The sequence below is a fragment of the Cajanus cajan genome, chromosome 5 (genome assembly GCF_000230855.2).
Source record: "Cajanus cajan strain Asha chromosome 5, NIPB_CcT2T_4, whole genome shotgun sequence".
NCBI lineage: Eukaryota > Viridiplantae > Streptophyta > Magnoliopsida > Fabales > Fabaceae > Cajanus > Cajanus cajan.
This window is the reverse complement of record NC_138521.1, coordinates 19,513,724-19,538,527: the sequence shown is the minus strand read 5'-3', so window position 1 is coordinate 19,538,527 and position 24,804 is coordinate 19,513,724. Positions and strand designations below refer to the sequence as shown.

Genomic DNA, 24,804 nt, shown 5'->3' with positions numbered 1-24,804 from the left:
TGCCATCTATCGGAACAGATCTTAAAAACTCTTTCAAGCCTTTATGTTTTATATGGTTTATTAACTTCCATTATTGAAAATCTCATCGACATTGGAATGCTCAATAATCGGACTAAACCTCTGTCAATGCACTAGTGAAAAAAAGGCTTTTAAAATTGGTTATTTTCAACTTTTAAAACCGGTTCCATAACTGATTTTAAAAGAGCCGATTTTAAAAGTTAGACTTTTAAAATCAGTTAACTAACCGATTTTAAAAGTTAACTTTTAAGATCGATTGTTTTATAACCGATCTTAAAAGTCTTGGTTCTGAAAAAATTAAAATGGAACGGTCCGTTCCAAAACTGGAACGTGTCATTCCAGGTTGTTAAAAAGGCCTAAAATTATACTTTGGAATGAGCCGTTCTAGCATAGTTTGGCATGAGTTAAAACCAATCCAGAACGGGCCGTTCTCCTTACAAAACGGGTCATTCTCCATGCAGAACGGGTCGTTCTCCTTGTAGCACGGGTCGTTCCAATTCGAAATTTACCCAAAAAGAACCTACAACGAAAATAGAGACACGAGAAGAGCATGAGAAGACAAAAAAAGACACGAGAAGAGCATGAGAAAACAAAAACGAAAACGACAACGAAATTTACCTTATGGGAAACTTTAGAAAATGAGAGCCCGAGAGTGTAAAAAAAGGAATGGAGGGAAAGATTAAAGAGAATGAGAATGGAGGGAAATATAAAAGGTTTCTGACGATACTTTTAAAATTGGTTATTTAAGAACCGATTTTGTATACTACATACAAAATCGGTTCTTAAATAACTGATTTTAAATGTAATATTTTTAAAATCGGTTCTTAAATAATCAATTTTAAAAGTAGTACTTTTAAAATTGGTCATGAAATAAACGATTTTAAAAGTACTTTTAAGATCGGTTATTTTATGGCTTTTAAGATCGGTTGTTTTGTAGCCGATCTTAAGATTTGTTTTAGACATACCTTTTAAGATCGGTCATAAAATAATCGATCTTAAAAGTACTTTTAAGATCGGTTAAAATTTAACTAATCTTAAAAGTTTTCATATTATTTACAAAATTATCACCGCGTCACTTTTAAGATCGGTTACCTTTTAACCAATCTTAAAACTCCGATTTTAAATCTAATTTTTGCACTAGTGATGGTTTTGAAAAAGGTTCATGGAGTCACCACTGATATTTTGCTTAAAACATCAGAAAAAGAAATGATTTTTGCAAGAAGAGTTGGGTACGGGGGTCGATTACTTGTGATAAGGTGTTAGGATTCCCACAACACCTAATATTAGTACCCTATGATGTATTCATTAACAACTTAAAGCGTAGATTACTGTTTTTCCTGTTTATTAAGCATGTAATGATAAATTATCTACATGGTATCTATTCTAAACTACATTATTTAAAGTAATAAATAAAGCAATAAATAGAGAAAAGAAGAGAGAATGAAACCTCTGAAGCAAGCTTTATAATAAGAAAATGAGGCACTTTGTGGTAGCCTCCTTGCTCTACAACAATCTCGCTTTCCTCTCAAGAATTTAAATTGGAAACTCCAAAATCTTCACCAAAGGGCTTAAAGATCTCTTAATCAGACAGTGGATTGAGTTTATCTCACTCAGAGTAGTTTGAAAAGAGTCAAGAGAGAGAAAGGGAGAGAGAGTGTACCAATTTCAAGAATTAGAGTGTGTCAAATGGGGGTTGACCTCCTTAAATAGAGGCCAAAGGATTGGAACGACCGTTATCCTTTTGGAACGATCATTTTCACCCTATTTTTTACATGCAATCTTTAATTTGGAATGGCCATACTCCTCATGAGAAGGGTCATTTTCAAAGACCATGAGTATGCTCTTTCTCATGAAGAGTATGGTCATTCTCATGGGTCTTAGGCTTGGTTTCTTGCTTCTAGGCTTGTTTCTTAGTAGTTTAGCCCTTGGAATATCTTCTAAAGGTCTCTTGATCCTTCCTAATATGTTCTAGAGTCTTCCAGCTCCTCTAAGGGTCACTTCTTTCACTTTGGAAGCTTCCCATCTTTGGACTCTCCACCCAGAGTCTTCTAGATCTTATGAGAGTCACTTCTCTCACTTCAAAAGCTTCTCATTTTTCAACCTAGAGTCTCCTAGATCCTCTAAGAGTCACTTTTCTTGCTTTAGAAGCTTCCCGTCTTTGGATTCTTTAACATAGAGTCTTTCAGATCCTCTAAGGGTCACTTTGTCACTTTAGAAGCTTTCCGTCTTCGGATCCTCAACCCAGACAGAAATTGGTGTCTACAATACTTTTTAAAAGAAGTATTTTCATGCATATACTTAGTTTTATCATCATCCAAAATAACATGAGACAAACTAAGTATGCAACTAGATTACATACATTTTAATCTTAGTCTTATTAGAGCATAACATATAGGGATATTTGAATAAGGCAGAGCATGTTTGTTTTATCTTTTTCTTATTATGCATATCATAGTATATTGAAGTATATCAGAGCATATTTTTCTACCTTAGGTGTTAGAGCATATATAATCAAACTATATGTATCTACCTTACGTGTTATATGCAATGCACAGAGTACCCTTGAAAGCATGCATGATCTGACAAAGAATAACTTGTATGATTCAAAGCAAACATAAGTTCAATAATCAAAGCCTTTTATTCCAAAAATGAAGAGTTTGAAATAGAGCCTTCAAAAGGATAAAACAAATCATCATGGTGAAAAAAAAAATTAAAATTAACACAAACAAAAATTTTAATCATTCTTCCCCTTTTGGCACTAGCAAAGGCTCATCCAAGTTATCCTTCTCATCAAAGCTTAGATTGATTTGGAGGTGAGATAGAAGCTTGCTAAGTTTTTGTTCAGTGTGTGCTTGCCTCCTCAAAGTGTATGTAGAGCTTAATAGAGGCCAATGATCACCTTATCTCAATCCTCTTCAGTGGTGAGTGGAGGGAGAGGTGGAGTTAATGGTGGTGAAGAAACAAGTGAAGTAGAGGGTCTTGATTGGTTTGGTAGCCTGGACATTATTCGATACAAAAATATTATATTCCCATGGAAACATATATAAAGGATTTAGAAAAGTAATACAATTTATACAATCTTTGTTTTGACAACAAGTTCATCATTCTAAGTTGGTCAAAGACTTGCATCTCCATCAAACTATAATTGTGCAGATGAGGACTAGAGTCTTTATCCAACACAGTCAAATGAAACTATTGGGTTGGTCAGTTCTTTGGTAGACAAACCTAATGCTTCCTCAAACATTCTTGCTTCTTCAATAACCAACTCTCCAACTTTTTTCTTTGATTTTCTTTTGCCTCCAATTGAGGTAGATGGAAGAAGAACTTATCATTTGAGTTAAAAGAAGATTCATGACTATGAATGTAAGGTGATCTGGGTACAAGACCATTTGTTTCTAGTTTTGGTGGTGAAGGAGAAACTAATGTTTGGTTTAAAAGAAAGGTTGAGGATGAAGAATTGAAGATTGATGATGTGGGAAGGATGGTGAAATGATTTAAGTTTTAAAATTATGGGAAAGAGAATAAAGTGAGTCATGGGTTTCGTATGCTGACAAAATTGATAAGAAAAAAGTTGTTGTTGATGTGACAAGTCTCTGACTTTTTGACTTCTCCACATGTTACTTTCCTAAAAACAATACATTTAATGATGTCTCATAAATAAGCTTTAAATGTACCTGAAATCTTTTCAAAAACTCAGACGATATGTTAGTACTAATATTAGGTTAGATTAATGAGATGACATATATGCATAAGATAATGTGAGTCAGATGATACATATTGCAAAGTGAGATGATACAAAGTAAGATGATGCATGTAATATTCAGTCTGACATATATTTTAAAGATGATATTTAATGAATTTGAAGCATTCTTTAGCTAAAGCCTTTGTAAATATATTCGTCTATTGGTGATTAGTGTCAATAAATTTTATGTCAAAAATACCTTTTTATACATAATCATGCATAAAATGATATCTTATTTCAATGTGCTTTACCTGAAAATGTTGTATTGGACTTTTTGATAGATTAATAATACTGGTGTTATCACATAACACAAGTATATTGTTTTCAAGACTCAAATAGTCTTCTAGTTGATACTTGACCCATAATAGTTATGAGCAACAACAACTGCTCAGATATACTTTGCCTCTATAATTGAAAGAGCTATGAAGTTCTATATCTTTTTTGCCTAAGAGATGAGGCAACATTCCAAGAATTAACAAGTTCCACTTTTAATCCTATCTATAGCACAATTAGCATCATAGAATCCTTTAAATATGAAATTATTGTTCCTTTCATAGAACAAACAGAGATTAGTAGAACCTACAAGATATCTAAATATTCGTTTGATAGCCTTTAAATGTAACTTTTTGGGATCAGATTGAAATCTAGCATAGAGACAAAAACTGAATATGATGTCAGGTCTAATTGTAGTTGGGTAGAGTAAAGATTCCATCATACCTTTGTAGATCATTTGATCTACTAGTTTACTTAATTTTTCTTTTGATAGACCTATAGACGGATGCATGGGTGTAGGTATTGGCTTGTAGTCATTCATCCCAAACTTCTAAAGAAGTTCTCTAGCGTATTTTTATTGATGAATAAGAATGTCTTCATCTATCTAATTTATGTAAAGTCCCAAGAAGAATTACAGCTCATCCATCATGCTCATCTAAAAAATTCATTAGTAGAACTGAATATTATATCATCCACATATATTTGAACTACAATGAAATATGTATCCGACTCTTTTTTAAAAAGGCTTGTGTCAACTTTACCCCTCAAAAAACCATTACTAAGTAAAAATTACTTAGTTTTTCATACCAAGCTCTAGGAGCTTGTTTCAAACTATAAAAGCCTTTTTAAGTTTGAAAATGTGTTCTCTAAAATTAGGATTTTCAAAACCCAGATGTTGTTTAACATATACTTCCCCCTCAATTATTCTATTTAAAAATGCACTTTTTACATCCATTTGAAAAAGCTTTATGTTTCTATGAGTTGCAAATGCTAGCATAATCCTAATTGATTTATTTCTTACCACTTTACCTTGTTTATCCAATTTGTTTCTAAACACCCATTCAGAAGTGATGACTAACCTAAGCTCATATTATCTATTTTTAAAAGGAGAAAAGGTCAAAATTTGGATATGGGATATAAAGCTCGGACAAAATCTGGTGGCTATAGAGCCACTAAATATATTAGCCTAATACCTACCATATACTTGTACATATTTTCTTTAGTTTGAACCTTGTATTTTAGGCCAAGTAGTCTAGTTGTTTTGGGAATTGTATTTTGGGCCAAGTGGTGTAAGGACTTTATTGTAATTTCTCTCTTACATTTTGAATTGATTAAACAAGCCATGTGACGGGCCATGTGGGAGGTGCACATGGACTTGTCGAAATCCAATTCAAAAGCAACTTAAATGACAGGCAAATTAAGTTTTAACTTCCTTAAATCTAGTAGCACATGGTTACACCTAGGACCAACCAAATGTAAATTTCAAATTCAAACTAGGCCTCTAGTTTAATCAAGGTTAAGCTGCCATGGTTCAGATTGAACCTATGTTAACCTAGCTTACTCCACAAATTTCAAGGTTTATACAAGCCTAAATGCTTGAGTTTTGCATCACTTTTTAGAGATATGTGAGATTCATTTTTTGAATTCTATCCCCAATTATATCTTGAGTCACTTAGCAGAATTCATTTTCTTAAGCACTTTCATCAAGAAAACTCTCCTTATGGCAAGTGTTTCACCTTTCTTTCTTATCTCTTCCATTGAGTAGTGATGTGCCCAAACACATCTCTACCTCACCATTTGTTTAATTTCTCTTGAGTTTTTGGATCATGAAAGTAATTCAAGGGAGCTAGGAGTTGCATGCAAGAAAATGTCAATCATTCTCCCATGGAATTTCATCGGTTGGTGACCACAAACTATAATGAAATGCTAGAGACACATTGATGGAAATCTAATCCCCAAGGATCCCTTTGGAAGAGGTAAGACCAAGAAGGGTGAAGGTTAATCCAAGAAGGCTCACACTTGAAGACCATTGGGCCTTTAACATGGTCCATGGTTAGGAGGCTAGAGGAGGCTTCTACAGAGGAGGTGCTTCTTAGACCTATGCTCAATATGAGTATTGAGTATGATTCCTCTTTTTAGTCTCATAGTCTCTATTGTACATACATTATATAGTTTGATTTCTTGTACCTTGTATATAGTAGATACTTGTATAGGTGTATTTTGCCTTTGTATTTGTGAGGCATTTTCTTTCTTTTATTTTAGGTTATCCTTTAGGAATTTAGGGTATGTTACTTGGAGACTTTTGCTCGTTGTATTAAGGGTCATTCATTTTTGTATTTTTCAGTAGGAAAAGTGGGGTGACAAATAGCAAGGTGTGTAGGTGCAACTAATAATTGGGCCAGAACTAGGCCTAGGCCAAATTTTACATATTGGGCTTGTTTTGTTCCATATTTTCCAAGGAATTGACTTAGCTAGGTCTCACCATCATATGGTGAACCTAACTAAACCAACTCCAAGTTTTTGGATTGGATTAAATATGGAAAAAGACAAGTGGGCCGCCTAGCTTGGATTCCTTAGCCGAATTGCTTAGCTTCTCTTGCACACTTTGGGAATCTTGTGCGACAAGCTTCTAACTTAGCTTGCTTCCCAAGCTTCTAAGTTAGAAGCTTGCTCCACAAGCCTCCTAAGCTAACTAGACCGGTCAAACTAAGCTAACCATGGTTCTCTTGAACCATAGTTATCCTAGCTTGCACCATAAGTTTCCCTCACCCTATATAAACCTTTTTCTCACCTCTGTAATCACTTTTGATGACATTGATTGAGTGAGATCAGAATTTGCATGAAAATTCTCTCTTCCAAAAGTCTTAAACCTTTTTGATATTCATCCAATTCTTTTATCCTTTTCATAGAAGAGTGTGGTGAGGATTGAAGGGGCTTATCTTCCTTCCAAGGAGTGGCGCCTCTTGAAGGGTGTTCTTCACCAACCGTGGTGATTCCAAGGCTTCTCCTTCCATTAGAAGCCTTGGAGAAGCTTGAGAAGAATCAAGGAGGCAAAGATATAGGGAGAAGCTTGAAGAGGAATCAACATCAATCCGATTTCTCAACAAGTTTTCCATCATTTGGTATCAGAGCTAGGTCTCCTTGGTAATTTGTTCTTGAGCTTTTTCTTTCAATTTTGTTCGGTCAAAAACATCTTATATTGTGTCTAAAATGTTCCTACATGTGTTTCCTTTTATTGTCTTGAGTTTGTGTGCCTTGAGTTGTTCTTGTGTCACATTAATAAATCTATAGAACAAACTCACATTGTCTTGCTTGTTTTTGATTCATGTTCTAATTCTTGTGAATCAATTTTTGTATGTGCCTTTAGGTATTCTTTGTATGTTCTTTTTAATGTTTTAGGATTGCTTTTATCTTCTGATGGCATCCTTGCTTCCATTGAAGAAGATATGGTGAACAAAAGCAAGGAATGCTTTGGACTCCTTGGATCAAGTCCTTCAAGGGTGGCGTTTTGTTTAGAGAAGGAATTATATATTTAATATTACAAATTTATGAACATTTCAAATTCCTGAGTTCATCACTATTCAAGTTCAAGATAGCCACCTTGAATTGTGTAAATGATAAAATTGCAACTTTCACATTAGCATCCAGTAAGACACATCAAACATCAAATTTTGTAACTTTATAAATAAATCAAATCCCTAAATTAATATGAAACACTCGCAACTCGATAAGTTATTAGTTATTACAACTTTTTCTTGAAATTTGCCCATTGGATTGACTCGCCTTAATATTAATTTGATCCATTTATGCATATAAGTTATGTTATTTAAGTTATAATTAAAGCTTAGGAGCTATAAAATTTGATAAGTGGTCCGTGTTTTGCATTGATTGGATTACAAGTTGGCAGGCCAAACCATGAAGTCAAATAAAAAAGTTAAATGAAATTTCAAAACTATTATAACTAACTAAAAATATGACAACTTTCAACTATTAAGTAATGTTAAAATCATGAAAAGAAAAAATATAAATGTTTGTATCATTTAAGCATCTAATAAAATATGAAAAAACTAAATATCTTCTACATCAATCAATAATAAAAATATGTCAACACTTTATATATAATAATTAGGGGTGTTATTAGTTCAATTCAGTTCAGTTTTTAACTGAAAAGTCACTCAAACTGATGGAATTCAGTTTAGTTTGGTTTTTGTTTTTTATAATATCTGACTTGAATCGAACCAATAATTTGCGGTTCAATTTTTGTGATTTTTTTACATTTTTTTTGTATACAATCATAATTACATAACATTACACAAGGTTACAAACCATCAAATAATACTACATTGTATCAAATAACCATTATGATATTATACATTCTAAATAATATTACCCATGTACATAACTATGCACCTCTGGTGCATTTCACACTTCTACAGCAAGGGACATAATAAACACATAAAAGAATAGGAACCGTAAAATTGCTTTCATATATAGAGAACATTATTGTGAACTTGTGATTATAGAGAAAATGATAATTACCTCCATAGTGATGACAATGTGGTGAACTTGTGATTATCTCCAATACCCACACAGTGGAACCAACTGCTATTAGCTATGCGCTATTCTCCAATACCCACACAGTAGAAAGAAAGAGTTTTAAATAAAAGAAAAGGAAAAGACTCAAAAGAGATAGACTCTCGCTCTTGGAAGAGAACGTTAGAGGAGAAGCGAATAGAGAGGTAGTAGTGCGACATAGTCACACGAAGGTACAGAGGCAGAGAATGACAAAGCCATAGAGGAGGGCACTCAAGTGAGAGAGAAGCGAATAAAGATACATCGATGGACGGAGGCGCAAAGGCTAGAAGGAGAGAATGATAAAGGAAGACACTTAGGTAAGGGGGAGAGAACAACGGACGGGCGAAGAAGGGCACTTAGGTTAGAGGGAGAGAGGCGACACTAGTAGAGAAGACTTATAATTTGGGAATGAGAGTGAGAGACCTGTAGTTTAACCTACACTCATGCACACAGACGCAGTCATGGATAGCACTGTAATTCAGTCAATTTTGGTTCAGTTCTAGCTGACTTAACCAAAAACCGACTGAATCAGTCAGTTCTCTGAAAAACACATCCAAAAAAATCCAAACTTTATCAAATTTTTTCAGTTTTTGATTTCTTTGGATCGGTTCTCAATTTTATTTTCGGTTCAATTCGGTTTTGAACACCCATAATAGTAATTAACTATTATTCTTGTATAGAAAATGTACTACGGTTAACCTAGTTACTTCTTCAACGTAAGAACATTCAAAAGTGAAATTTACTTGTCCTTACACTACAACAAATGTGCTAAATAATGGAGGTTATTTTTGCATTTAGTGGAGGTTTTTACCCTCTGCAAAATAAATCACAGAGGTTTTTAAAAACCTTTGTGGTTACACTCGGCACAAATAATTAGTGACAGTTTTTATAAACCTCTAGTATCTGGTATCGAGAGTATTTTGCGGAGGTTTTTTTGTGGAGGTTTTACGCCTACATAAACTATAAAGGTTTTTTAAAGGAGGTTTTAAACCTACACTAATTGTGGAGGTATTTTGAAGGAGGTTTTAAAGCTAGCTATAATAACTATGGAGGTTTTTTAAAAGGAAGTTTTAAAGCATGCTAATGATAGAGGTTATTTAGTGGAGGTTTTATAGTAAATTAACTATAATAGTCATTATTTGATACATTTTGTTACAATTTACAATCCTATTTATTTTCCTGTACATAACATACTTATTTTAATTTTCTAATCTACATGTATTAAAATTTTCCATTTTCTTATGAATCTATAAAAAAAAAATCTAATAGAAAATACTCATAATGTGAACATAGAAATTCCATTACTAATAACCAAAATAACAATTTATAGTTGAAAGAGTTACAATTCAAATTTCAATTGTAAATCAAAATATGACATAAAATCTATAACAATGTAAAATTAGTCTTGTACTAAACTTTAAATCCAAAATTAATACATCAAAAGAAAACTAATGGTTGTTAGCACTAGAAGATCCTCTTGCATCCAAATGTGTATTCGGAACATTTGAAGTATCATTTGGCTGAAATAAGCAAAGAAAAAAACACTTAGTCACACATACTACATTCAAAGGTGTATCACATATTATGTATATGAAGGTGTATCACACATACTATATCCACATGTGAATCACACATACTACCTCATCATGACAATCAATTCTAAAAATAATCAATTCCAAACACTTGGATTAATATTCCAAACTAAAGCATGATTATTGTTTTGATCCTGTATGTTTAAATATAGACCAAACAAAGATTATTGATAATCTATAGTCAAATTTGAGATAAAGAGTGTTAAAAGTTATCCAAAATGAATAAAATTAGAAGATGATTTTCACAAGGAGATGTAGCTCAATATTGTTGATCAACTATAAGATCCACATGCAAAAATGTATTTTAGTCCAAATAAGCACCCCTGCCAATTACAAAATGTACTATCTTACTAATATGAATAAACTAATTAACTATAGACATATGTAAAACAATTTTAAGAGTGCATTGTGTATTACACTAACAAGTTTCCAGGGATACAACACATTAGATAATGATGTATCTCCTATGATGAAGAAACTTGAAGATAATGAAAACAAGTCATCTTCTAAAATGATAGATTTAACATCTTAGGTAAACAAGTTGTTGGTTGATATAGGCACATTACATGCACAGAAAAATGAACTAGAAGAGTAGATCATTTTTAAAAGTAATCAAACTTTGACTCAAATCCAAAACATTACTAGTAAGGTGAATGCTTTAATTACAACAAGAAGTGAAGTCCCTCCAACACCAAAAATCTGACTCAGAAGTTTAGCTAGCAGAAAAAGTCCAAGAGAATTCTAAGTATGTGATTCAAATACAAACTTTAAAAGAGGAAATTGATAGAAAAATCCTGGAACAAGAGAGACTTCTGGAAGATAGAGAATTTAGCTATGCAAATAAGTGCGTTGGAATTATTTTAGTTTGTAGGCTTTGATCATACATGGAAATAAAAGAGTATTTCAATGATAGAAGCTCCTCATTATTACACATGGCAATAAAGGAATCTGGCATTGTTGGGCCTTTAATATAAAGTATATACGTCAAAGTCTAAAATTGAATACAATTATTAGAGAATAGGGAATAATTGCTCATATTTTATTATTGCTAACTACTTGCTCTACTGTTGATATTTTAGTAGTGTTATCTCACTTTTATGGAATTGACAAATATTTGCAGGGAGGGAATCATGTGTTTCGAAAATGTTTAAACAAAAGAAAGGGGAGTAAACATTTTTTTCCTCTATATATTTACAAAGCAGGGATAAAGGTCATAAGGGAAATAAAATCCTAAATTAACACAAATTTATAGGCAAGCCCAATTTCAACCAATATCATAAAGCTTATTATCATAAACAAATTTGCATTTGGTGAATTATGATATGTTGTAGTGCTTACAAGAACTATACCATGTTCATTATCATAAACAAGGGGCTTCCATTCAACAAATACTGCATATGTTATCAAAAAACAATTAAATATTGCCTATCCATTTCAAAAGCAAGATGCAATATATGCAACAATAATGTCTAAGTCAAGAAAAAAAAAACCCTCTATAGAGTTGTTGTAAGGGTGAGAAGAGCAACAATGAGAACAAATGAAAACCTCCATAAAGTTGTGTTACGGGTTGAAAGTACCACAAGATTTAAGGTTCACTTTGGGGGGCACTTGGAATAATCGCGAGATTTAGGAAACACTAAGGAGCCACGTACTGGTATAAAGGGTTTAAGGATTTCTTTTTCTGATTTCTTTTGAGAGGGGAGTGAATATGTGTAACAGAGGGGTATTTTTGTTTTATCTTTTAGAGAGAAAAAAAATTTAAACGGGAAAATAATTTTTAATTAAAGGAGGTTATAAACCTCTATAAATTAAAATAATATTTTAATTAGCGAAGGTTATAAACCTCCACAAATTAAATAAAAAAATTGTAGATTTTAATAATTTAAGGAGGGTTTTAAAACCTCCGCAAAATAACCTCCACTATTTATCATTTTTTTGTAGTGTTACTCTAAGGTTAGGGTTTTTATACTCGATTGTCATGAGTTTATGCGCCCCCAAAATTTTGGGATTTGATAGGATAATTACTTTTCATAGGATATCATATCTTAGTACGTGATTTTGTTTAATAAAGATAAGATTTTGGGTTGGATTATCCAGGGTTAAACTAATTTTGACTTCCTTTAAACGTGATCGGTTAGGCATATACTAAGTATGAGGGATCATATTAATCTTTTTCAACCCCCATATTCTTAGCTTGATCGATTATCTATTAGGCAATGAGGTTGGTCCAAACCTAACCCAATTTAAGAATGAGATAATTTGTTACTTATCTTTGTCTTTCCCAACTTGGCAAGTCCATGTCAGAATATATTTGGGATGATACACTTGCCCACTAGCCCTGAACCTGAAAGGCGTAGGGGTTAAGGCATAACACTCTTTAAACAAAAGATATCAATAGTATCTTGTTGGAGTATATATAGGAAGGTACACTTGCCCACTGGCTCAAGCTTGAAAGGTGTTAGGGTTTGGACAAAACACTCTTTGGTTAAACTATATTAGATTAACCTTATTACATTTTCCAAATGATATTAGTAATACTATGTCTTCAATTACTTCATGTGGCAATCGGTGTATGATCAATTCTAGTCATGTCGCGCTTGTCGATGTATGATCGATTCAAGTCACGAGCCTTTGCTTTTTATTCTTCATGTGGCAGTCAATGTAAGACTAATTTTGCTCATGTCGTGTTTGTTGGTGAATGACTGATACATGTCACAAGTTTTCACATTTTTATCTTCACGTAGTAGTCGATCTACGATCGATTTTACTCACGTTGCACTTGTTAGTGTGCAACCAATTCAAGTCACGAGTCTTTGCTTTTTTGTCTTCATATGGCAGTCAGTGTATGATTGATTCTACTCAAGTCACGCTTGTCAATGTATGATTGATTCAAGTCATGTGGCTTCATTTTTTTGTCTTCGCGTGACAATCGGTGTATGATCGATTCTAGCCACTCCCAAGCCTGAAAGGCACGGGTGTTAGGTAGAAGCACTCTCTGGACATATAATATTAGTAGTATCTTATTTGGATATATCTAGGAAGGTACACTTGTCCACCAGTCCCAAACCTAAAAGTCATAGGGGTTACAACAAAGCAATCTTCAAACAATCGATATCAAATTAACCCTAGTATGTTTTCTAGATGATATCAGTAGTACCATGACTTTAATATCTTCATGTGGAAGTTACTGTGATAGATTCTACATATGCTACACTTGTCGATGTACGCCAATTCAAGGCATGAGCCTTAGCTTTTTATTCTTCATGTGATAGTCAATGTACAACCAAATTCTACTCACGTCATATTTGTCAATGTACAATCAGTTCAAGTCATGAATCTTTGCATTTTTATCTTCATGTGGCAGTCAACATGCAATTGATTCTACTCACATTGTGTTTGTTGGTTTACAACTGATTTAAGTCACAAGGCTTCACTTTTTGTCTTTACGTGGAAGTCAATGTACAACTGATTTTACTCATGTCGCATTTGTTGGTGTAGGACCGATTCAAGTCACATGCATTCTTTTTTTTTTGTCTTTGTGTGGTAGTTAGTGTATGACCAATTCTACTCACCACACACTTGTTGGTGTACGATCAAATCAAGTCACATGCCTTTGCCTTTTTGTCTTCACATGACAGTCGGTGTACGATCAATTCTACTCACATCACACTTATTTGTGTATGACCAATTCAAGTCACATGCCTTCATTTTTTTTGTTTTCGTGTGGCAAGTGATGTATGGTCGATTCTACTCACGTTGCACTTGTTAGTGTATGACCGATTCAAGTCATGTGTCTTTGGGGTCAAGTTTGTAATCTTGAGTAATTGACAAAACTCAAACTTCAATAAAGTTATGAATATGTGAGCTTGTTTTATTAATAAACGCACTTTGACAAAAATTAACAAAACTGATAATTTGATAAAATATATAATGACCAATAATTAATGAACAATATGTTTGATATCATTTCTTTTTGTACATTATCTTCTAATAGTCAATTTTACAAGTTTATCTAGTGTCATCCTCTTTTATTTTTATTTTTTACGCCGAATAAATCTCAACAAGTTAATTTTTTTATTTTTGTTTTTGTACATTATTATTATCAAAATAGAAATTTCATGAGAATAATCACATGGACAAAAAATAAGTTAGAGATAAAATAAATGTACAAAAAAGTATTTAAATAAAATGATAAGATTGTACAAATAAGAAAAAAGCGTAATAGGGAGAATTTTTGTTAGAGACAATTTTTATGAATCTTAAATAGGCAAAAAATGTTTTGGAGGTTGAATAAACAATGACAAAAATGTATACTTATACACTTATTTTTAAATTTGAAAAAAAAATCTTCATGAAAATTACAGTATTTGAATTTCAAATGATTTTTTAAGATTAGCCTTATATCATGTAATAAGTAATTAATAATGATAATTATGTAAAATAAATATTATGTACCTAAATAGAGAGTCTATCAATTAGTAATAAATATATTAATTTCTAAATAAATAATTATAATGAAGATTCTATAAAATGGTAACAAATTACTTGAACAATTATAATGTTACTTGATTATAACAAAAAAATTGAAACAATATTATTGTATTTGTTATACGAAAGGAAATTGTGATAAGAGTGATGATATTATCTTTGATTTCCAACTTTTTTTTTTTTTTTTGTTAACAATCAACCGTGAACTTATCTAAAATGATTATCGAAATTGATTGTATTTTGGTAATACACATAAAAAGTATAAAAAGGGATATCGAATTTTTCAGATTAAACATTTTAAAATTAGCTTATATATTTAAATAACAATAAAATCATAATATAATATTCAAATAAGTTGTAATGGGCTACATTATATGAATAAAATTCAAGTCGAATATCTAGCATCTCATCATGTACAACGTCAATTGGTTAGGTTTAGCTCAGTTTATAAATAAATTAAATCATCAAAAAGTAATTCATATAGTATATATACCGATGCATTTTATAAGTTTTGAACTATATTTTTTACGCAATTATTATTTGCACATGTTTTGGTAAAATAAAATCTGACCTTAAGAAAATGAGATATAAGATTTGGATATATATTCAAGCTTGATAACCACATAAACGTGTTGGATGATTAAGAAACATCGAGTGGTAGAGCCGAAATTTAACCACGCGATTGTGGGTTGTAGTTGTAGTGGTCGTAGAAAAGTTTTCCCAAAGTCTCACAATGAGTATCAAAATGTTCCAATTTGAAAAACGCATTAGAATTAACCTAGTCACTTCTCCAAAGGTGTAGAGTATTTAAAAGTGTAATATGTATGTCCTCATCCCCATTCTTATATCTGATACCCATCCCCCTCCTTACACCCAACTGGTATGAAATTTTCATCTCCATCTCCGTCTCTATCGAGTATCGAGTATACATGTACCTATCATGTACTCGATCAAAAATTAATTAAATACTTTTTTAAAATGTATATAAAAAATTTAATATAGAGTAACAATTAAAAAATTACATTAATTAAATTTTATTTGAAATAAATTTAAAATAGAATAAGAGTTATGTAAATGTTAAGTAAATTCTAAAAAAAATAAATTAAGTTTCTTGAAATTTAAAGTGGGTACAAGTACGGGGTGAATATGTATATATTCATTCCCGTCCCCATACTTAATTCAATAAATCGGGTGTTACTCGTACTCATACTTAATCAAATCAAGTATTTCCCGTCAAAGTCGGGGGAGTTTGGGTATTATCCACGGGTTTACTTGTCATCCCTAGTTTTTATGTTTGACTATCATGAGTTTATGAGCCTTGAGAATTTCAGGATTTGATAGGGTAGTTACTTATCATTGGGTATCATATCTTTGTGCCTGATCTTGATTATTAAAGATAAGATTCTAGGCTAGATTATCTAGGGTCGGACTAATTTTGACTTTGTTTAAGCGGTTAATCATATACCAAGTATGAGGGATCATATTTATCTTATCAACCTGCTATTCCTAGCTTAATTGGTTATCTATTAGGTGATGAGGTCGATTTGAATCTGACCCAATTTAAAAAGGACAATTTGTTACGTATTTTTGTCTCTCTCAACTCAACAGATCCATATCAGAATATATCTAAGATGGTATACTTGTTCCCAACCTCAAGCTTAAAAGTTATAGAGATTAGAATGAACCACTTTTAAACAGACGATATCAATAATATCTTATCAAAATATATCCAAAAATGTACAAATAACAAACACTTGATACATAATAACTAATTAATGTAAAATTATTTTATTTGTTTATAAATAATAAATTTATTTTAAAAAAATATATAACATGCAGATTAAATAGATTGGTCACGAACCTCAAGACCAAACTCATTTGAATCGTAAATTAGAAAGTCACCCTCCTAAACTACCTAAATACACAATTATATTAAAACAATAATATATTCTTTTAAAGATTCTTGATATTTAAAAAATTAAAATATTTTTTTAATTTTTATAATTTTACTTATTTTATTTTTTAATCCCTATAATTTAAAATAAATATTTTTAACAGTTAACACATATTATCTTTTTTATTCTTTATATATAGTTTCTATAATTTAAGATATATTTTTTTAATCTTAATTTTTTTTTTGCTTCTTTTAGTCTCTGTCACTTTTGTAATGTTGTTTCTTTAATGTGGATGTAACAGAAGTATTAATTTAAGTATTTCAATATTTTCTAATTCTTTTGTACCTTCACATATAATACGTATTATTGAGACTTTTTTTTTTCTTCTTTACTTTCACGAAATTAAATTAAAGATCTTTACTACTCTAAGATAATGTTACAAAATTAATAATAAAAATTATAAATATTAAAAAAATTATAAATATAAAAATTAAAAAGATCTATATATCTTATAAAGACTAAAAAAACATATTTTAAATTAGAAAAGGTATATAAGTGAAATAATAGTTAATAAGTTTTTTTAACTCCCCTAGAAAAAAAGTTTTTTTTTAACTTTTAAAAAATTACAGCAGATCCCGCTTAATTTTTGTGGAACTACATAAACTCAAATAAAGCAAAAAAAATCTTTCGATACTATTTTCTTCCTCACCCATCATGCATCAGCAATCAATTATACCTAAGTTTATTTTTCCTAAAAAAATTAAAAACAATCTTTTTAGTTTTTGAACAAATCAATCTGTTTTGAAATCAATCTTTTTAGTACCGTAATTATAAAACAACTTGATTTGATTCTTTAGAATCACTTGTATATCCTTATAAGTTATAAATCATAGTTAATTGTGCATTATTATCTGATTTTAGCATAATTTTTTATTAATATTTTAACACGTAAAATACACCATCTAAACTTTTATTATATATAATTAAAATTTAAAATAAATTATATATAAAAATAAATATTATATCTAAATATAAATTATATTTTAAATTTATGATCAATAATTTATATTATAGTGTAAAATTATTTTTATATATTGGTAGTCAGTATTTTAGCTAATGTACATATTAATATATAATTAAAATTTAAAATAAACTATATAATTAAATATATAAATTTTGAATAAACAAGTATTTTTAAATATAAATATATATATATGTCACATTTTAAATTTATAATAAATAATTTATATTGGAACATAAAATTATTTTATTTATTGATAATTTATATTAAAATATTTCAATTTAATTTATAAATAATTATAATAAGTTAAAAATATTTTAAACCAAGAAAATATCTTAAAATCTGTATAGTACAAAATAGTTATTCCTATATTATATGTAAGATTTAATTGATTTAATTTAAAATATTAAATTGATAATATAAATAAATATAATAGATAAAAATGAAAAGAATCTGTAAAAAAATATTTTGATTAAAAAAATGTTATAAATATGTTGTTGGTTAAGATAGCTGGTGGTATATAATATAATATATATGGTTGTTTATAATTTATATATTAAGAAAAGAAATTGAAAAGACGAAAGAAATATGGTCGTATAGGTGTGTGCCAGGTAACCCTGTGCGTGGCAAGAAGCGAAGGCGAGAGAGTACGTATTTTCAGCACTTAACGCCTTCACTTCCACACGCATTCGATACGCGTCTTCTATTTTCCTTCTTCAATTTCACCACCGCACTCTCAAACCCCAAACCCTAAACTCAACAACACCAACAAGGTTCTCTTATTTTCTCCTCACTCCTCTGCTTTCATCTTTTCTTCTTCTTCTTCTAAATCATCTATTTCCTTTGCATATATAATTACTTTACTATTGTTGCGTGTGTGTGCGCTTGTGTTTAAATATATATTTCACTGTGAATGTCAACAGTGTTGATCAGATGGCATCAAAGCGAATCAACAAGGAATTGAAGGACCTGCAGAAAGATCCTCCTGCATCCTGCAGTGCTGGTATGTTTCTCTCTTTTTTCTGGCTCTTCACTTGTTCAATTAAATATTCACGCAGCTGTTGGATGATTCAAAATGTAATCTTGGTGTGGAATTTTGCTTTTGATTGACCCAATGTGTTGTAAACTGTGCAATTATGGACTACCCGAGGTCTTAAAATAATCTTTTCTTAAAAGGGTCCACCACCATGATTTTGGCCTCGGTGGCAAGGGTTTTGGACTTGTTCAAAATTTTTCTTTTTTCAGTTTTATGAAGAAAAACGCTATAAAATTTAATGCCTTGATGCACATAATGGTGATTTATGTTGCACTGTGTTGGGGTTGGGGTAATATGGACAACCTTAGGGTTGGTGTCGTCATTTTAAGCTTTTTTACTGATAAAAAAAATATTGCCCTGTGATGGACTTAGTTATGTCCTTTAACTTTTTATTTTTTATAATCTTTTGAGTGTTTGACAATGTTTTTTTAATGATTACTTTGTTGTGTACATACACCTGTGGCTGTATGTATGGGTGTTTGTTTGTGTTGGTAGTTCTAACAATAAGTCTATGAGATATAGTAACCAACGTGTGTGGTTGCCCTGATTCTTTTGCAACTAGTAAATTAGAAAATTTGAAATTTGGAGGTGGGTTGCACCACAGGTTAGGTAGTTGGTTCTTGATGGTAAAAGTAATAAAATAATGCCATAGTAAAGGATAGTGACTCGAATGGTTCTCGTTTGCTTAAAACCTGTCAGAACTTTTGACTGTTTTCAGTAAGTGTATGAATAATTGAATTTTTATTATGTTCAGGCCCAGTGGCTGATGACATGTTCCATTGGCAAGCTACAATTATGGGCCCTGCAGATAGCCCATTTGCTGGAGGTGTGTTTCTTGTGTCAATTCATTTCCCTCCTGATTATCCCTTCAAACCACCCAAGGTAAATAAAAAATCTACTTTATTCAAACTTTGCGTGTGTCTGACTATATTTATGCGCACACTTATGGGACAACTTTCTTTTGGGTTATAATCATGATATTTTTTGATTCAATGGCTTCACAGATTTCCTTTATGAGATTTTTTCCATTGAGAGTTGTAAGTTTAACTTTAAGCTGCATAAGCCAATGGGAATCTATTGATAGATGCGAAATTTAGTAAATCCAAGCTTGTGTTTGGTAAAGGACTAATGGTTTATTGAAATTGATGAAGAATTCCTGAAAGTCAATTCATTCTCAATTGCGGTGGATTGAACGATTTGTCGTGGACCATGTTACATATCTAATTAACTCAACTGATCATTGATTTGTTCTTTTGTGGACTGTCTGTTTTTATTTTATTTTTACTTTTGTCAGTAATGTTGGGAATCATTATCAGTTACCACTACTTGAACATATGTTCACATTGTGGAGACGACCCAACTATTGGGGAATCTGTTTTCAATTTTTGCTGTGTGGGAAAATCCATCGAGCTGGTGACAGTTACAGTACTGTCTCTGGCCTAGTGAGCACAGAGATACCCATGGCAAGACAAAAAAAAAAAAATCGACAACAAGAACATAGATTGCTAAAAAAATGGTTGGTTGGGGTGAGTGGGGAATATTCAAGGATTGTAGAGATAATTACTGCCAATTTTTTCATTTCTGTGGTTGGTTTGATTTGGCATTTGATTGGAGCATTTAATAATTCCACCATGTGCGTGTGGTTTGTCTGACATTCATTTTTCATCATGCTAAGGTTTCATTCCGCACAAAGGTTTTCCACCCTAATATCAACAGTAATGGTAGTATCTGCCTTGACATCCTCAAAGAGCAATGGAGCCCTGCCCTCACAATATCCAAGGTAATCTGATAGTTTTTATTTATTTATTTATTTTTAATAATCAATTTTCTTGTCAGGGATACTTAAATGTTGAAATTTTGCAGGTCCTTCTGTCTATATGCTCTCTGCTGACAGATCCCAACCCAGATGATCCTTTGGTGCCTGAGATTGCTCATATGTACAAGACTGACAGACCCAAGTATGAGGCCACTGCTCGGTCATGGACTCAGAAATATGCCATGGGCTAAGCCACTATTTCATCTCCAAGATATTTTGCTTATTCTCTACCATAGTAGTAAATAAATAGAGTTGAATTGGTCAAAACAAATATGAAACTGTACTGTTTTATGCCAGCCACTTTGAACCTTAATATTGGAAAAGCAGAGTTTCGTACTATGTTTATGGATGGAAGTCGCTACTTATTTTATTTGCTTGGTTTCTATTAATTCATTTTAAATGAATATCCCTGTCAATCTTTTGCAGTTTACATTTATTTTTATGTATTTAGATTCTTAATAGTTGCCTCGTTGGGGGAAATCTGGGAAGGTGACCAGATTTATCTCTGGCTTTTTTCCCAACATCCTGAAGTTGTGTTTCTGCCATTGATTTAATTGTAGAAGTTAGACAAAAGACAAAGCAAAGGGCATTAGGTAAGACAAACACACAAAGGACATTGGCACGTTGTATTGGGCAATAATAGAATAAGCTAATACAACACATTATGGGTTTCTGAGTTATTTGGTGCGAAAACAGGTGGGTATACGGGTGGGGGTGCGCGGTTGGTTCGTGTTGTGCATGTTTGATCAAAAAAATTGGATGGGTTTATGACTTTATGGGAACTAGTTCACGAGATTGGGGGTTATAATTACACATGTATAATTTTTATTAAGTATTACATCATTCAAATATTAAATGTGAATTTTGTAAATTTAAATGTTAAATTGAAAGTTCATATTATTTTATGTGTATATCAAATTTTGTTAATATTAAACAACTTAAAGGTAATTAAAGTATTTATATTTTAGTATATTTTGAAATGAATATATTATATTAATTTTGTGTTATAAGTATAGTAGTCAATCCTGGATAGCAGAGTGGAACAGTCGATCCTAAAACTAAAACTGGGATAGCGGGATGACGTGGAACGGGATAATTGCTATTTTAATATTAATTTATGTATATTAAATAATTAATAATATATATAAAAGCTAAAAAAACAAAAAAAATAACTCTAAATTCATGCATTAAACATTTTTAATAATTAAAAGTTCATAGTACTCAAACAATACATAATATAAAATGTCTCCAAAACAAAGTGCTAAAGTTCTAAGTAAGTAAAAAATTAAACATTATAGTTTAATCTTCTTCCTCATCAAGATTAAAGTCTTCCTCTCCCTCAAATTCATCACTCCCACTAACATTAGAATTATATTCTTCTTCTTCCTCTACTTCATCATCATCCTCGTCTTCTAGTACTTCCATCACTTTTTTTCCTTTATCTTTCTTGGATGTAGATGCAATTGTTGATGTCTTGTTCACTTGTGTTTGTCTCCTAGTGTATTTCAAAGGTTCACCAGCACCACTTGCTTCGACAACATCTCTCCAAGTCAAAACATCATCATCAAACACCAAGTCATCTTCAAATTCATCCTCATCATTCTCTTCTCCCAACATCCATTCATTGTTATCGTCAACTTCATTTAAAGCAATTGGATCAATTATATCTTGACACTCAAAGCGTTATTGAAGAGCTTGATTATATTTAATAAAAATCAAGTCTTGAAGCTTTTGGTGCTCAAGCTTACTTCTCTTCTTTGAGTGAATCTATAATAATTTAACAATGATGTTAGTTAATTTTTCATTTTCAATAGTAAACTCAAATTTAAATCCACTAATTCATTAACTTACATGCTCAAAGATACTCCAATTACGCTCACAACCAGATGAGCTACACGTCAAGCTTAGTACCTTAATGGCAACAATTTGCAAATGTGGTGTATGTCCTCCATACATCTTCCACCACTCAGCTATAAATGCAAATATTATTATATAAATAAATTATCAAATAACTATAAAATTTGTAAGTGAAGTTGAAGCTTAAGAAAAGTCCCACTTACCAGGAGCCATTTTAACCCTTGCTCTAACTGTTGCAGGAATGTCAAATCTTCCTCCTGCCCTTTTATATATTGCCAATTGATTGTGAACATTGTCTACAATGTCATTATTTTCACAAAGCCTATCAATACATTTGAAAAGGCCATCCACCACTTCATCATCAGCATCTATTCTTGTTGAATTTTTGTAATAAAACTCAGGATTTAGATAATATCCTGCTGCATGCAACGGATGATGGAGTTGACAATCCCATCTTCTATCAACAATTGCAAATATATCCTTATATTTTTCTTCATTATGATTAAAAGAAATTTGAATTGCCTCCTTAGCCCTCTTCATTGCTTCATAAATGTAACCCATTGCCGATTTTTTTTCATTATCTACCAACCTCAACACACGTACAATAGGCCCCATAGCCTTTAAAGCATAAACAACATCACTCCAAAATGTAGGCATAAGAACAATCTCCGTTGCTTTCTTCCCCTTAGCTTCTTTGGCTCCTTTTGATTGCAACCATTCGTCGGAAGTAAACATCCTTCTAAGATTTGCCTTTAACTTATGCAATCATTGCAAAGTAAGGAAGGTGGTAGCAAATCTTGTAACTCCATGCCTCACCAATTCAACCTTATTTGTATACTTCCTCATGGTGTTTAGGGTCAAGGTATGATTATAAATGTAACCCACGAGCTTGATGCCTCTTTGTATTACCCTTTTAACTTTAGGGATCTTTCCAATATCTTCTAGCATCAAATCAAGACAATGAGCAACACATGGAGTCCAAAATAAATGTGATCTCACAGTTTGTAAAATTTTGCCTAAAAACACAATAACAAAATAATTAAAATTAGAATTTATAACTTATAATTGTATGAGTATAAAATTAGAATATAATTGATTCTTACCCGCCATAACATAATTGCTTCCATTATTTGTTACTACTTGAACAACATTTTTCTCTCCAATTTCCTCAACAAAACTATTTAAAAGTTCAAATACCTTCTCACCGGTCTTGGTATATTCAAAAGCATCCACACTCTTCACAAACATTGTTCCCATTGAACTATTAACCAAAAAGTTAATCAAAGTTCTACTTTTCCTATCTGTCCAACCATCAGACATAATTGAGCACCCATATTTTACTCTCTCTTCTTCATGGCCCTTCAATAAGCCCTTGCTGTATTCCAACTCTTTTTTAAGGAGTGGCACTCTTAATTCATGGTAGCTTGGTGGCTTTAAATGGGGACCATAGGTGCCAATAGCTTCAACCATCAATTTGAAGCTCTTTGATCTAGCAACATTAAATGCAATTCCATTCCGATAAAAAAAGCGAGCAATGTATTGAATTACCCTTGCTCTTGCTTCCTTGTTACAAGCATCATTTAAACTTGTTTGCCACAACCCCTTATTCAATTTGATACTTTCTTCTGCCTTTCTAGTAAAGTGCAAATCAAGGGGACCTTTGACATTTATACCCCTCCTCTTGGAAACAGAAGTGGCTTCACTTGATGTAGATGAAGGTCTCTTAATTCTAGCAATGGCTTGGATGTCATCCTCCTCTTGATTTTCATCTACGCACTCCATATATACTTCTGAGGCAATTTTTTTACTCTCATAGGCAGCCTTCATTTCCAATTTTAGATCCTCAGGAATTTTTCTACAAGCACCTACATCGCCTTTTATTCCAAGTTGATGTTTTTTTGCTCTAGTAATTCCTTCGGTAGATGTTTTCAGACAAAAATCACACGTGACACTCTTCCTATTATTTTTGTCTTTTAAGTTGTTCCACTTCCAAAAGACATCAATATTGTCACCAGTGGCCTTAAACATTTCTGTTCTAGGAGTGGGACCAGAATTGGGATTAATTTCAGTTCCAGCAGAGATTGGTTGGCTCATGATTAATGTAACACCCCAGCAACCCGCATGTGGATATTGTCCGCTTTGGCCGCAGCCCTCACGGTTTTGCTTCTGGCAATGGCACGCATGCCACCCCAAAACGCGTCCACACAAGGAAGGTATCCACACCCATATATATGGCATGCTTCGTTCTCCTTCCTAACCGATGTGGGACTTCACAATCCACCCCCCTCAAGGGAGTCCAGCGCCCTCGCTGGCACACCGGCTCTGATACCAAATGTAACAGCCCAGCAACCCGCATGTGGATATTGTCCGCCCGCATGTGGATATTGTCCGCTTTGGCCGCAGCCCTCACGGTTTTGCTTCTGGCAATGACACGCATGCCACCCCAAAACGTGTCCACACAAGGAAGGTATCCACACCCATATATATGGCA

General features: G+C 32.1%; 2 protein-coding genes across 2 annotated transcripts; one reads left to right on the top strand and one right to left on the bottom strand.

The window, feature by feature from the left end:
• The first annotated feature begins 18,220 nt into the window (after positions 1 to 18,220).
• Positions 18,221 to 20,826, top strand: LOC109808095 (ubiquitin-conjugating enzyme E2-17 kDa). Its single transcript, XM_020370928.3, has 5 exons — positions 18,221 to 18,377; positions 18,528 to 18,607; positions 19,395 to 19,522; positions 20,316 to 20,420; positions 20,504 to 20,826. Exons 2-5 carry the CDS (start codon positions 18,538 to 18,540, stop codon positions 20,645 to 20,647), a joined length of 447 nt encoding a protein of 148 aa, XP_020226517.1. The 5' UTR covers positions 18,221 to 18,377; positions 18,528 to 18,537; the 3' UTR covers positions 20,648 to 20,826.
• A 1,731-nt stretch (positions 20,827 to 22,557) lies between these two features.
• LOC109808779 (uncharacterized) lies at positions 22,558 to 24,407 on the bottom strand. Its single transcript, XM_083074309.1, has 4 exons — positions 23,417 to 24,407; positions 23,223 to 23,329; positions 22,665 to 23,069; positions 22,558 to 22,575 (listed from the first exon to the last, which is right to left on the bottom strand). The coding sequence occupies exons 1-4, from the start codon at positions 24,405 to 24,407 to the stop codon at positions 22,558 to 22,560; spliced, it is 1,521 nt and encodes a 506-aa protein (XP_082930435.1).
• Between the last annotated feature and the right edge of the window lie 397 nt (positions 24,408 to 24,804).